Source organism: Hoplias malabaricus, chromosome 3 (assembly GCF_029633855.1).
Source record: "Hoplias malabaricus isolate fHopMal1 chromosome 3, fHopMal1.hap1, whole genome shotgun sequence".
Lineage (NCBI taxonomy): Eukaryota > Metazoa > Chordata > Actinopteri > Characiformes > Erythrinidae > Hoplias > Hoplias malabaricus.
The window spans coordinates 2368899-2383656 of NC_089802.1; the positions used below are offsets into that span (position 1 = coordinate 2368899).

Genomic DNA, 14758 nt, shown 5'->3' on the forward strand with positions numbered 1-14758 from the left:
CAGGACAGAGCGCCAATCCATATCTGGGCTCACACATACAGACATTCATTCACACACCAGGACAGTTATTAGAGAAGCCAATTCACCTACCCACCATGTTTTTGGACTGTGGGAGGAAACCGGAGCCCCCGGAGGAAACCCACGCAGACACGGGGAGAACATGGAAACTCCACCCAGATGGGAACCCAAGATCCCAGCGCTGGGAGGCGAACGTGCTAACCACCAAGCCACCGTGCCGTTGGCTTTACATCGTTTACATAATTTTAAAATTTTCATTGAGCTATTTTAAATTTAGCCACTTTTTAAAAATATTATCACAGTCTGCTGATGTGTATATTGTTCAAACACGCTTCTAACACACAGGAAGAAATACACACTTCAGGACACGTTTGTTACTGAATTGGACTGGAATTATCCGTAATTTATGCCCTTTCTGATAAGTATCCAGCAATTTCTGCTGATATCGTCCAGGTACTGACACCCAGAGGAGTCTCAGTTAACGACCAGGAAACTTCATATCAGATATTTATCTGCCTGTAACTGATGTGTTGTCTAATTAACTCTTGTCCAGGAAGCTTAATAATTATATTATTACTCCAGTTAGAGAATAGTGTGGAAGATTATTGATTATGGAACACCTCTGTCCTTTGTTTATGTCAGAGCTTTTAACTTTAATGTATTGTTTTTATAAAAAAATCTGTATTATCTCATGGTTCTCAGTTCAGACTAAACTCCTGCACTGTGTCAAAGTCAATGAATGTAATTATTTCCATTTCATTATTTATTTAATAACTATTTCAGAGGTACTTTTGTTGACACCTCAGGACCAATGGGGTTTGACACGTGCGTCTGTTGTTTACACCCAGTGTCCAGCGTAGTACAGGTGACTAAATCTGATCTGATTGATTGAATTACGGGTTCCATGCTCAGATTGGAATCAGGTTTGAATGTATCTAGTGTGTGTTGAATCCAGTGGGAACAGTTCGGATATTTTGTTGGTTTTTGCTGTTGGGTTTAGCCATTCTGGGCTCCTGTAGAGACACGGTGACGCAGCATGGCTTTGTTCACACTGCACAGGGCAAATTGGGTTTAATTCTTAAGTCTGATGTTTATACTGTGACAAGTTACAGGTGACTGAATCTGATCACTGTCAGAGTTCAGAGCTGAAAACAGTTTGAAAGCATATGTGGCTTGAAAGTCAAGTTTCTTTTGGGTTTTTACCAGTCGGCCTGCACCGAGTGTGTCCTGCCCAACGCCAGCCCGATCACAACACTGAGATATACCTCATTATAACGAGATTATTTCAAGGTGGTGACAGGTCAGGGGTTTTACAGTCCGAATGTCCGCGAGATGTTCTGATGCTTGTGAATATTATTGCCGTGTCCCAAAAGGCTACCTCACTGTTAGTTTCAGGTGTTTCATCTGCAAATCATTTCAAACTCTGTCCAGTGGCTTTTGTAGTAATATTATTAATAATAATCATATTTGTAATTCATATTAGACACTACAGTAATCCCTCGCTACTTTGTGGGTTTTTTCAAGGGGGCTTATGGCCGCTATTTCGCGGATATTGAGGAAAAATCTCGGAAAAACATAAATATTTCTTACGTACAGTACATGTATTGTTCATGTCCACATCCGAGTGAAATTTACTGACGCTAAATCACAGTTTAGGAATGACTCTATTAAAGAAACTGGTAGGATATCACATGTAGTTCCAGCTGAAAAACATTATAGAACGACTGTTTAATGCAGAGGGTGGGTTGTTAACAGCAACAGGGAGGGTTTTAAAAGTCCAAATACTCGTTAAATACATAACAAAATATTTTTCCTCTACTTCGCGGAAATTCGTTTTTTGTGGGTGGTCTTGGAACGCATCCCCCGCCAAAAACGAGGGATCACTGTATTTGCATTTGACTGACTACAAAACCAGCAAGACACACGGTTTGTAAGTGGACTGTATTCTCTAAAACAACTCTTAATTTTTAGTGTACAGGACCCCTTGTGGAAAGTATGCGCCATTGTCAAGTGAACATACATCACACGTCCATCCTTCTGTACATTTTAATGCATTTTAACTTGCTGTTAATTTGCTGAATTTGATGCTGCTGGCCAGGAAGGGTATCTCCTAGACGGCTTAACAGATCTGGGCAGTTAGCATTCCCCTCTGAGCGCAACGAGCTGTCCATTAGTGCTACGTTAATAGCAGTTCAAAAAGAGGAAGTGAAGCTTCACATTTTTAGCAGGTAACAAAACAAAAGCACCAAAGCACCAGTGTTTGCAGTAAAATAACATATTCAGGTTGATTTTTTTTTACTTAGAAAATCCGTTTAAAATGTAAACTGACCAGATGTGTCATACAACTGGATGTGGGATTATATTCCTGAGGCTCCTAATTGAAGCCAAGTGAATACTCCCTCCCTCACCTTCCTTTCTTTCCAAGTTGACACTTCCACATCAACTGCGTTAGGCTCTCTCCCGCACCAGTGTTCGATTCGTCTGTTCGAGGTTACTGTAGAGTTGTTGTCCACCGTGTGTGTGGGGGGCGTCACTGTGGCTGAACACAGCGCCAGAGCCACAGATAAACTGTCCGAGTCATGACAGGGTCATTTTTTTATTCTGTGTTCACCGTGAAGTCAGATCAGAGTGAGATATAACACTGTGTAAATGTTGCCGAGTTCAGAGGCGCTCTGCAGAGGTCGTGAACAGCGGAGAAACGAAATCAACACGGAGCCACGGCTCTGACCAACGCACATGGTGTCGCGCCAAACACAGCCCCAGAAACACACACAAACGGAGCGTGTTCCTGTTTTATTTTCTATTATTTATTCATATGAAATGCTGTAAAGGACGATAACTGTATTTGAGGCAGAACTCTTTCCTGAGTTACTGAACCTCGGCACTCTCACGAACGTCACGATTTGCTCTGAAAAAGTTTTTTTTGGTTTCAATTTGGAACAAACTTTTCTGGTTCGCAAACCAGTTTATTCCAGTGTAAACGCACAGAACGGTTCCAGATTGTTCACGAACCGGAACCTTTCTGGTTCGTGAAATGGTGGAAAGCGCTAAGAGTGCAGTTTCCTCAGTGCTAATCCAGGGTTTCCGTTCTCTCTATTAGCATCACAATGATTTTAAAGCTGTTATTATGAGGTAAAGATATTACATAGTGTTCCTTTAAATGGTGATTAAATCACACGATTCCAGACACCTTCTCAGTGCCTAGAAGCTTCTGAGTGAAATCCCACCCTAGAACTACTTTTAAAAGCTAAGTGAGAGTGCACCCTGGATTTAACGTTATTTAGATTCGGTCAGGATTTTATCTAGAACTGTTAGTTGTCATTGTGTTTCGTAAACACAAAGCTCAGTTTGTATCCCTCACAAATTCACAAGTGCTGATCATTCTACATTTCTGCTTGTAATAACGTTTTGTTTTTGTTTGTTTTTCTAATCATGTGTCTGAAATATTGCCTTATTCTGATGGATGTTATAACTGTGTAATTGATATTGTTACAGAGGGCTGGGTGGGTATATATTTGTCAATGTTGGTTTAAAATGCGGATTAGTTCAAGTACAAGCTGTACTCCTTATTTCTGCCATTACGACCCGTACCTTCACTGGAGTACACTTTAATCTGAAGAGGCCTTTTATTTATTATAATTAATATTTGATATGTTTTTTTTATTTACTCTTATTTCATAGTTTGTAAATAACTAATATTTCAGCATACTGTAGGATATCTCCGATCCTGATTTCTGAGTTTTGCTTTTGTTTAAGAACATTTCTGTTGTGGTCAGTTGTGTGATGTCACAGTGTACGGAGGTGGATTTACGAGGGATGTGATTTAACGGGGTGTTGATGGCACTTGATGATGGGAAGCGTGTCCCGCCTCTTTTGTAGTGAGTGTCGTTATTAGAGAAGCCCTGTTTTAGCACAGTTGGATTGTGATTGGTTATTGGCTGGATGTTGTGGTGTTGTGTCTGGGGCGGAAGGAAACTGCTCAAACTCAAGGACGACTGGAGTTTATGCTTTTAATTTGTTCTTGTGAAAGAAAGCAGTGCTTCCTCTATTCAACTTAATCTCAAGTTCGTCAGTTTTGATTTTGCATTCCATCATTAAAAGGACAAATAGAGACATTTTCTGATGTGATCTTTACTTTTTCAGTGTAAATGAATTAAAGAAAATCATAGTGCAACTAAATTATTCACAGAATAAAAAGTTCTGAATTCTTATTTCATGGAAATTACAAACGGGATCCTTTTTGTTTCACTGTGTTATCCTCAAACTTTGTGATATTGATATTTCTTTAATTATTTTTTTTAAATCCAGAAAAAGGCTGGAGTAGGTGAGTTTTCTAAAAAAAAGTTATATTTCTTTGAAATACATTTTACGTTCCAAAAGCTATCACTAAATCAAATGAATAAAAAGTTTCATTTCCTATAACAGCCACAGGACGGTCAAAAAACCCTGTCCAATCATTTCACTTGTCTATCTGCCTGTCTCTTAAATCACCCTGTCCTCATGTCCTGCCTGGAGGCAGATCGGAGTGCAGCACTGTTAAACAAAGGAAAGGATGATGGAGGGAGAAGGCTTCCAACAAAAAGCCTGGATGAAGCCAGAGAGTGAACATGGCTGTAGGTGTTGGGTGTTTTCTTGCATGTGAGTGAGACATGAGGTAGGTGGATGGTGTTTGAAGCTGTGCTCCTGTCTCTGTGTGACGTATAAAGCCACAGGCGAGAGGATTTGGAAGGACTGTCGAATGTAGGTTGTGACACTAATTATTCAGGGAGAACTCGCCACACTCCTCACAGACAGTCACCCGGAGGAAACCCACGCAGACACAGAGAGAACACACCACACTCCTCACAGACAGTCACCTGGAGCGGGACTCAAACCCACAACCTCCAGGACCCTGGAGCTGTGTGACTGCGACACCTACCTGCTGCGCCACCGTGCCGCCCCACTGTAATTATATATAATAATAATAATAGCAGCAGCAGCCGCCACCTTAATCCTCAGAGTAGAGCTGTTGCATTTCCTCTGATACATAAATCTGAGTATTTTCTAATCATTTTCTTGATATCAGATATCTGTGGTAACAGCTCATGCCTGTCTCTCTCCCCTCCACATGCAGACACACACACACACACACAGGGCAGTTCCTAGCTCCCCCTTATCCAATCGGAGTCCAGGAAAATTTTAATCCATCCACTGAAACGCCAGAAACACAACCTGAAACTAAGGCACTGTCCACACGGATCCGTTTCTTTTTAAAAATGGAGGTTCTTGTCTGCGTTTTGGCCTCCAGTCCACACACATTGCCACTGTTCTCGTGTGGACGAAAGAAAATTCTGCATAATTTATATTATTTAATATAAATGATGCTGTATTAGAAATAAATAATGGCCCCCTTCTGGACTGACACGAGAATGCAGCCGTTTCCGTATTCGTCTGGACGGAGTTATTCTTTAAAATCGAAGAGAGGAACATCTCAGTTTTTTTTTAAATAAAGGGATCAGTGTGGACCGGGCCTCATACACAAACACATTCTCTGAAAACAGCACAGTGTAATGTCACTGGACATGGTGCCAGGGCGGTCAGGTAATATCTCACACGGCTAAACCTCAGTTAATCAGATTTATAAAACAAACCCAATTTAATCAAAACAAAGATTTTATGCCGAATATTTCTGCGAATCGCTTCTGGCTCCAGCGTTGATGCTGTGTCTCTGCAGAACACTGTCTGTCTGCTGTTGAAAGACGTTCAAAGCTCTGTCAACCACCCGCTCCACGTCCACCGTCTCTCGTTCCCATCCAGGCAGCTGCCGGAGGACGTGTCTCCTCAGATCCTCCAGGAACACACTCTTCTGCTCGCTCAGATCCTTCGCCAGAGCCCTCAGGACCTCAGGGGGCACTTTACTCTCTGTCAGAACAAGAGCAAGACCTCAGCACCTTCCTGTAATAGCCTTATTACACACGGTAATGTTTAGGGCTGTTATTGATTACATTAGTTATCTTGGTCATTGAGTTTAACAAAGAACTACAAAGAAAATGTTCAAAAAACAGGGAAAAGGGGTCCAAATCCAATTTTCTGAACCAGTCTGATTTTTACATTCAGTCGTTTAGACTGTTTTTATAACGTGACCTGTGTTTGACGTTATTCTGAACAGATCTTGCTCTTAAACTGACCTTCACGCTGCCCACAGGTAAAAGTCAATTCATTCCCTCCACAGCATTTTGGTTTTGGCTCGATTAAAGCTTGTCGCATTTCCACTGGCAGGGCTCCCCCGTGAAATGGAGCCGGTGTCGTTGAAAAAAACCCAGTCTCTAACAGGAATCACTGGCTTTGAAAACTACAACAACGGCAGTAACGTCAGGCGCTGTTTACTCATCATCTATTAACATGTTGTTCTCACAGATCAGTTACTTGTTACACATACTGGCTTTCAAAACCCCCTCGAGGTAAAGTTACGAGGTGCCGTTGTGAGTCCGATAAAAATAAACGTAAAAAGCTGCTGTAACCTTAGAGTTTTACAAGCAGTGCCGTGTCGAGTAGAGTCCAGTAAGTTCCATGCAGTGGAAAAGCGCAAATAGTGTCAATGATGTGGAGAACTGCCTATGGTGCCCCCTTGTGGAGGCAACTTTTCAGCCTTTTAAAGGAGACACTACAGGCACAGGTTCCTGTTAGGGGCTGATAAATGCTCACGAACAAAACTGGTTCTAAAAATACTTTACTGTGGTAACTGTACCTCTAGCTGTCACCATAGCCTGTGACACCAGCCGCCGGCACGCCTGGTCAGCCTGGTGCACCACACTGGAGGCACATCGCTCTCTATCTGCGTCCTCAGAGAGAGAGAGAGAGAGAGGTTTACATGTAGATTAAAGTAATATTCAGCACAAACGTAGTCAATCATCCAATGTATGATGGGTGTCTTGGTAACATTTGAAGCCAAGATTTGGGATTTTTGCTCTTGGGCTCCCCCTACAGTCACAGAGTGTAATTCACTTTCACAGCACTGTCCTGGAATCAAGGGGGACAGGGTGGGAGAGGTGTGTTGGTGTCTTAACCTCCTCCAAAAGTTACATAGTGCAGTTTCTGCCGTGCTGAGCCTGGAGTAGCAATAACAGACGCTCTATCCTCCCTATCACAGTGATTTTGAATTAGTATTTTCAAAGTACAAACATTACCCAGTGTTGCTTTAAGTTTACTTCTTTAGTTTTGCATGGAAACGACCACTGCTTTTCTTACTCTGTCAAATGCAACACCTACAACTAAGACTCATATAGGGCCAGATGTTTCGTCGCTTGTCACAGGTGTAATACACTTTAAAGCATCCCCTACCCTCTGCTCAGAATCATCCTGGACTGGACTCAAGGGGTTCTCCAGGGCTAAGGTCATCAACTGGAGCAGGTTTTGACTTGAAAACAAAACAAATAGCACTAGGTTGAGGTACCAACGTTTCCATATCTTTCCCACACAGGGACACACTTCACTAAAGGCAAGTTAGGACTGCAGTAAACCTACATGTTGATGTCTGTGAGGTTGCTGGTGCTGTTCAGAGTCAGACTGCTTTGCTCCCACTGGTTTTTCACTGCGTTTGGAGGCTCCATGCGTTTGGACATCTCTACAATGACCTCGTCTGACACCGGCTGTCCTCTGTCCTGGTTTCTACTGAGACAAACATCCACGGGACAGTGGAGAAACACCTGGCAGAAGCCAACCGAGTCTGCAGACGAGAATCACAGCATTGTTCCAGTGTCCAGAAAGCACTGTATTATAGTCATAAGGCAAAGGGCTATGAAACTGTCCTTTAGAGCTTTAGGGGATAAACACAATTAAAACAAGAGGCTGACTTTGATCAAATTGAAGACAATACCAAGTGGACATACACTTCCTGGCGAGTTGATACACTTCGTATCTCATGCTCTGGTAGTAGAAGTTGTCGTCCAGCAGCACGGTAACCCACGGAGCTTGAGAAGACGTCCTCTCTGGGGGAGGTAAGATTTGCTGCTTCTGTATTTCCAGGTTAAAACGCTCCCCCACACTTCTCTCAGTTTCACAGGGTCTGAGATCTTCAGGATCCTTCAGAAAACCCTCCAGACAAGACAACACAGCCTGTCTGTGCTGCTTCCATCGGGTCTGCTGCAGAAAAAACAGGAAATAACCATAAGAAACAACAAAGGTGGGTAGAAACTGTGAGAATGCTATGAGTTCCAGTGTGATGCATTTACAGCATTTAACAAGTAAAATAAAAACATTATAAAACCCTACTCAAACACATCGACCCAAAGTCCAAGGTTCGTGTGGGGAAACTACCTCCCCGTTTGTGTACTACTCACTAATACTACAACAGTACATACTATGCACCAATCTTAACCCATAAGCCAATGAAGCCAAATGATGGGAAATAAAAGACCAAACACACAACATGGAACTTTTTTTTTTTTTCTCACATTTCTTGCCACATTCTGTAATTATTGTGGGGTTAAAACATCACAACAACCACGCTGTAGCCTGTATTTCAATATAAAGAGCACAGGGAACACCTGTGAGCGGTCACATGACCAGATAACTCACAGGTGAGGGGGTGTGGTTAGGGGAACACAAGGAGGGAGCAGCGGGAAACAAAGATCAAAACATAACGGAAAGACAAGAAAAATGTGAGAATGAACACCCTCCCACTGCACACCTCATCTAATTCATTACCTAATTACACACAAACGCACAGAGCTGAGTGAAACGGGGAGGAAGCAAGGTGAGTGTTATACGATGTGTCTCTTTGCCTCTGAGACTTCACTGGTTTTGTGCTGGATTTGTTTATTTGGCTCATGCTGAGCTCTCTGAACATGTCTTACCCTCTTTGTCTGGCTGCTCTCATCCTCCACAGAGCTGCAGAAGTCGAAGGCATCCTCGGTTATGAGCTGGTCGTATGAAATGATAAAAGTCCCCCAGCCCTGTTTACGGATCTGAGCAGAAGCTACCTGTGCAAGGCTGGACTTTCCTGAAGCAGGTAACCCACACAGCACACAGAGACAGACTGGGGCCGGCATGGTGAGGTCATCGGGACATAGTCCAGTCCAAAAACTGCAAACATAAAAATGATTATTTCCAGAGAAGTGTCTAAAGTTACTGTACTTCAAGGTGAACACAATAAGACTGTAGCAGGGAGCTGTGCTATTATTAGGACACTTCTCAGGCCAATCACTAAAGACCTGTTCAGTTGAGGGGAGCACATAAGCTTTATATTTATTCCCAAAGAAATGTCAGAAGTATTAACTTTAACTTACTAGTGTGTAGTATAAGGCTGAACAATTACTGCAATTATCTGTTACTATTAATTCACTGTCCATTGATTCAGTTCATTAATAAGAACAGATACAGCTTCTGCGCAACGGTCATTTTACATTAATTTAACACCCATTCATCGCTGACGTTGTAAACACTGCAGCATACACTCGTTTACGAGGTTGTTCTACAAACACGAGGGCTGTTAAGAGCTTTCTGAAACACTTATACAGTTCTGAACCCTTTTAGCTATAAAACCAAACCCAGAAACTACCATTAAACCGATTTAAATCAAATAAAAAATGCCGTTTTACCAAAGAGTATTTTCTCGCCTAGCACTACAACCGCCCGTCTGCTTTAACGACGATAGATGCGCTCATTGGCCAAGGCGAATCACGTGATACTGGACGTCATCTCATTGTTGTTGTATCATATGGGATTTGTAGTTCTTATTTATAAACATTGATCAGGCAGCTATATTAAACCCACGTCTTTGTTTCTACACTCACTGTGCATTTCTCTCAGCTCCACTGACCACACAGGAGCACTTTGTAGTTCTAGACTTACAGACTCGAACCCATCTTTTGCTCTGCATACTTTATCCCCCCTTCACCCAGTTAGTCAATGGTCAGGACCCCCACGGAGCAGGTATGGTTTGGGCGGTGGGTAACTATGTAGAAACAAACGACCACAACAATATGATTTTGTGTGTATGATCCTATAAGAATATTGTAGTTGAATCTGTCTGCATTTCCAATATTGTCCAGAAGATGGCAGTGTAATCACGATAATGAGAATTTCCATTCTAACCCTCTTAGGTCTCTAAATATGATCAGTTAGTTCAGCTTCAATAAAATACTTCATTTATTCAATGAAAGTGACTAATTTCATTGAATAAATGTAACACAATATTAAGCACAAATGTATCATTTGGACCCTTTATGATGAACAGTGTTTCTTTTCTCTTTTTTTTTTCCTTTACACAATTCAGCCAAAACATGTGTAGCCCTTGGTCAATTTTGGGATTTTAATTTATAAAGTATTTTGGTATTTTATTTCATGACGTGATTATGTTTTAAAATGTTAAAAAAATCTGTAAAAACGGTTTAATATGGGTTAAAATACGAAGTATGAGACTCAAGTTTAAAAGTGTTTTAATTGGCTATGAGTGGTTGTCATTCATTGCAAGAGTCTGCCTTTATTGGTTGACTGGGTTTCTTTTTGGAGAGAGAGGAGAGGAGATAGAGAGAGGGAGAGGGGATAAAGAGAGGAGTGGGCAAGAGGAAAACGCGGCAGTTTCAAGTATAAATATAATGTGAAACGTTATATATTTTTGGTTTATTGTTAAGTCAAGCACTGGGTTGTCAACTAGAGAACCTCGATAGCGGACTCATAAGCCCGGAATTGGAAGCGAGGGAAAATCTCCTTCGTAAAGTAAGCTCTATTCGAAGTACTGCTGTGGTTAGCATGAGGCTCGGCTAGCGTTAGCCCAACCGGCTCACCGCACCCAAGTTCGCTAAAGTTCGCTTCCCCAGTGAACTGAACCAGTGGAACTTGGTACCAAGGACTAGTGCACCGTCGTCAACTCCACCAACACCAGATAGCAGTCCGAGCGGCGAAGAGGCTCCGACTTCCCCTGGCAACGCTGAATTTCCCTTCTCATAAGCAAGGTCGCAGCTCTCCACTCCATTCTCCCACCATGGACCCTGAGTGAGTCAAGTTTTTATTTTGCGAAAGTGCGAAGCGGCCATTAAGTTTCAGGCCACCACGTTCACAAGCAGCAATTCAGGCCTGCAACGTACCCTGATACACACACACACACCAAGAAAAAAGGGGTACCCCATATCGATTTGTTTGTGCGTAAATTCTATATTAATAATTCTGAATTTAGAACTTTCAACAGGTTTATAAGGTCATTGTGTTAAGTAATCCTGGGTAACATTTGAAACCGAAAGTGTATTATAAATTTGTATTCTTATAACTATTATTTATTTTGTTTTTATTTGCCAGTTATGTGAATAGAGTCTTCAGATTTGAGTGACTGGATTGAGAGAGTTTGAGATGCTTCTTGGTTTCGCTGGTTTTAATAAATATACCAGCCAAAGGATAAAGTAATTAGTTGTGTGTATTTGTTTATTAACTATTAAACGCTGGTTTTTCCTTTTATTAAATCTATTGTATAGTAACCTATTTGAAATGTTAACTATTATCTCCTAGTCCTATACTTTAAATATGAGTATAAATGAGAGATACAACTAGGATTCACTGTATTAACAGGTAGTAGTAATAAATCTGGTATTAAGCATTGACTAACAGCTCATAAAAAAATAATAGTAATAATAGAGCACGAACTCACCTTACTCATATAGCATAGCCTAGAGTAAAGGGGGCGCTACATTGGAGGCACCGCTGGGATTTTTTGAGCTGTTTAGCCAGTTTTTTTGGGGATAAATGGAACTTTACGCAGAGATGAAGGATGAGCTTAGGGGCTGGTGCCAGGGAGAAGGTCTAGACGAAAGGCATACCATCATGGTCCTAGTCCCTGGGGGTCAAGAAATTAAACAAATTGAAGACACTCTGCAGGGCATTAAGTGTCTGGGGCGGGTACGAGTAAGGGGGAGGAAATTTAACAAGAAGCTGGACCGTATGATGGTGTTATGTGAATGCAAGGAGAAGATAAATGCTAGCAGGACTCCTCCTGAAGTAGTGACGGACACTGAAACATGGCCCATTATCATGTTAGGCGAAAGTCCAGTAATTAAAGCAGAAGCCCCCAGCCCACTTCAGAACTTAGTGGATGCACAGACACAAGGTAGCTCAGCCGAATCCATTACTCGGGCAGTTGGCGATTTGCTAGCCAAGATAGAAAAAACCCCAAGTGAAGGTGGTGGGTTTCGTCGTCTGCGTACATTTTCAGGAATTATACCAGTTCCAAGCAGCGAAGAGCCTCTAGAAAGTTGGATGGAGCAGGCTAGATTGATGATAGAAGAAAGTCCATGTTCCAACCAAGAGAAAAGGCGTCGCATTATGGAAAGTTTAAAAGGTCCAGCCCTGGGATTGGTGAAGGCAGTACGTACAGCTGAGCCAGAAGTTACTCCTGAGCGGTTGTTAGAAGCCATGGAAAGTGCATTTGGGACAGCTGAGTCAGGTGAGGACCTGTATTTTGCCTTCCGTCTGCTGCAACAGCATCCAGGGGAAAAATTGTCCAGTTTTCTTAGACGTATGGAGCAAGCATTGTCCAAAGTGGTACAGCGAGGCGGCCTTCCAGGGGGTAGAGTCGATCGAGCGAGAGTAGATCAGATGCTTCGTGGAGCAGTACACTCAGATATGATGCTAGTCCAGCTGAAGTTAAGAGAAAGAAGGGATAACCCCCCATCCTTTTTAGAGCTTCTTAATGAAATTCGCACTGAGGAAGAATTTGAAGCCTCTCGAGTGAAACTGAAGCCAGCTGTACAAGTAGCCCAAGCTCAGTGGGTAGAGGAAAGTCGACAGAATGAAATCCAAACTCTGAGAAATTAAATTAAAGAGGTGAAAGCACTGTTTGCTTCCTTAAGTACCCTGCCCTCTCCTGCCCATTTAGAAAACAGGGAATCTGTGTTGGCTTCCCATGCCCAGTCTCTGCTTAGCCATGTGGACCCAGAAGTTGATGCCTTGAAAAAACAAGTAAAGAGGTTGCAAAGAAAGGCCACTGCCAAGAAAGAGACCATAGGAAGTACCCCTGCTGCTGCTCTATTAGTGGAACCAATGATAAGGACAAGAAATTATCCAAGGCCTGACAAGTCTTCCCAAGAGTCGGAAGAACAGTTCTGCTACCGGTGTGGAGAAAATGGGCATTTTGCCATGAGATGCCGAAACCCAGAAAACCAGACCAAGGTTATCCAGAAGTTCATTCGACTTTGCAGAAAGAACAAAGGAAGTCAGTCTCCTACTGAAACTGATAAATCACCAGATACTGCATGCTCTGTAAAGAAGAGTGCTGTAGCGACAGAGAGAACTAACAGCCTTCCTGCAGGGTTAATAGGGCCCTCCTCTGTTGTGCACTTAAAAGTAAATGGCCATGCTTGCAATGCTCTGTTAGACAGTGGATCGCAGGTCACCATCATCTTCGAAAACTGGTATAAAAAATACCTGCCAGATGTTACCATTCAGCCAGTTACGGGTTTGGCCATATGGGGTTTAAGTGCCTCTAGTTACCCCTATCTGGGCTATGTAGTAGTAGACATAGAGTTCCCTGAGGAAGCCATTGGCACTTCAGCAGCTATCTCTGTCCTGGCATTGATTTGTCCTGGTCCAAACAGCCCTGATCAGACTCCCATCATACTGGGCACTAATGCAAGTCTTTTCAAACGGTTGGCTAAACTGTGCCAAGAAGAAGCAGGCATTGATATTGCTCAGACACTAGGTATTCAGGCCCATCAGAGTGTTCTGGACAGGACAGAGTATTCAGCCAGTGAGGATAAGGTCGGGTATGTGAGATGGGTTGGCCCTGGGCCCTTAACCCTAAATGCTGGGTGCAACAGTCAGGCTGTCTGCAAAGTAGAGCTGAAACAAAAACTGGATACTGACACTCTCATGGTGGAGGATTCCCCAGATGTGCCGCTACCAGCTGGGGTACTGCTACAATCAATGGTGGTACCTGGTTCTGAAATCAATGTTAATGCTTTCACTGTAGCCATACATAACGAATCTGGCAAAGACGTAATTCTCCCAGTAGGGACCATTATGGGTCATCTGTGTCCTGCTGACCCGATACCTCCAGTTCCAGTGGTAGAAAGGGTTCTCCAGACGGAAGGGGTCTCTAAGGAGTTTGATCCTCTAATGATACAGTTTGGAGAGTCACCTATTCCTGAGGCCTGGAAACCTCGTCTGCGCCATGAGTTGTCACAGCGAGCTGATGTATTCTCTGTCCACGAATGGGATGTGGGACTAGCAAAGGGAGTGGAACACCACATTCGGTTGTCAGACCCCAGACCTTTTAGAGAAAGATCTAGGAGGCTGACGCCAGCCGACATAGATGATGTGAGGAAACACCTACAGGAGCTGGTGAAGGCTGGTATCATTAAGGAGTCACGCAGTCCTTATGCATCTCCCATAGTGGTAGCCCGAAAAAAGGATGGTAGTATTAGAATGTGCATTGATTACAGGACACTGAACCGACGTACAGTTCCTGACCAGTACACCACTCCCCGTATAGATGATGCGCTGGATTGTCTGTCCGGAAGTAGATGGTTTTCGGTCTTGGACCTAAGAAGTGGCTACTATCAAATAGCCATGGCCGAAGAGGATAAGGAAAAGACGGCCTTTATCTGTCCATTAGGGTTTTACCAGTGGGAGCGGATGCCGCAAGGGATCACGGGGGCCCCAGCGACCTTTCAAAGGTTAATGGAGAGAGCGGTGGGTGATATGAACCTACTACAAGTGATCGTTTATTTAGATGACTTAATTGTTTTTGGAAAGTCGCTGGAGGAACATGAGG

The 14758-nt window shown here is 42.9% G+C and overlaps 1 protein-coding gene across 3 annotated transcripts; it reads right to left on the bottom strand.

The window, feature by feature from the left end:
• Positions 1-3797: 3797 nt before the first annotated feature.
• On the bottom strand, positions 3798-9691 carry LOC136692393 (L-seryl-tRNA(Sec) kinase). 3 transcript variants are annotated; one of them, XM_066665760.1, is made up of 7 exons: positions 9597-9691; positions 8853-9081; positions 7887-8136; positions 7522-7723; positions 7339-7414; positions 6746-6839; positions 3798-5919 (listed from the first exon to the last, which is right to left on the bottom strand). In XM_066665760.1, the coding sequence occupies exons 2-7, from the start codon at positions 9045-9047 to the stop codon at positions 5672-5674; spliced, it is 1065 nt and encodes a 354-aa protein (XP_066521857.1). In that variant the 5' UTR covers positions 9048-9081; positions 9597-9691; the 3' UTR covers positions 3798-5671. The 3 variants fall into 3 exon arrangements, with proteins under 3 accessions (XP_066521857.1, XP_066521855.1, XP_066521856.1); XM_066665758.1 differs by having other exon boundaries at positions 7887-8139; XM_066665759.1 differs by lacking the exon at positions 9597-9691 and adding an exon at positions 9285-9580 and having other exon boundaries at positions 7887-8139.
• Positions 9692-14758: the final 5067 nt, after the last annotated feature.

Bases quoted from the DNA above. Each gene is read 5' to 3' on its own strand.
- LOC136692393 (XM_066665758.1), bottom strand. From the start codon at position 9,047: ATGCCGGCCCCAGTCTGTCTCTGTGTGCTGTGTGGGTTACCTGCTTCA. The intron at 7,724-7,886 runs GTATGTCCACTT...TCTCGTCTGCAG, and splicing joins GTATCAACTCGCCAGGAAGT to ACTCGGTTGGCTTCTGCCAG. The intron at 6,840-7,338 runs GTAGGGGATGCT...TCTCTCTCTGAG, and splicing joins AGGATGATTCTGAGCAGAGG to GACGCAGATAGAGAGCGATG.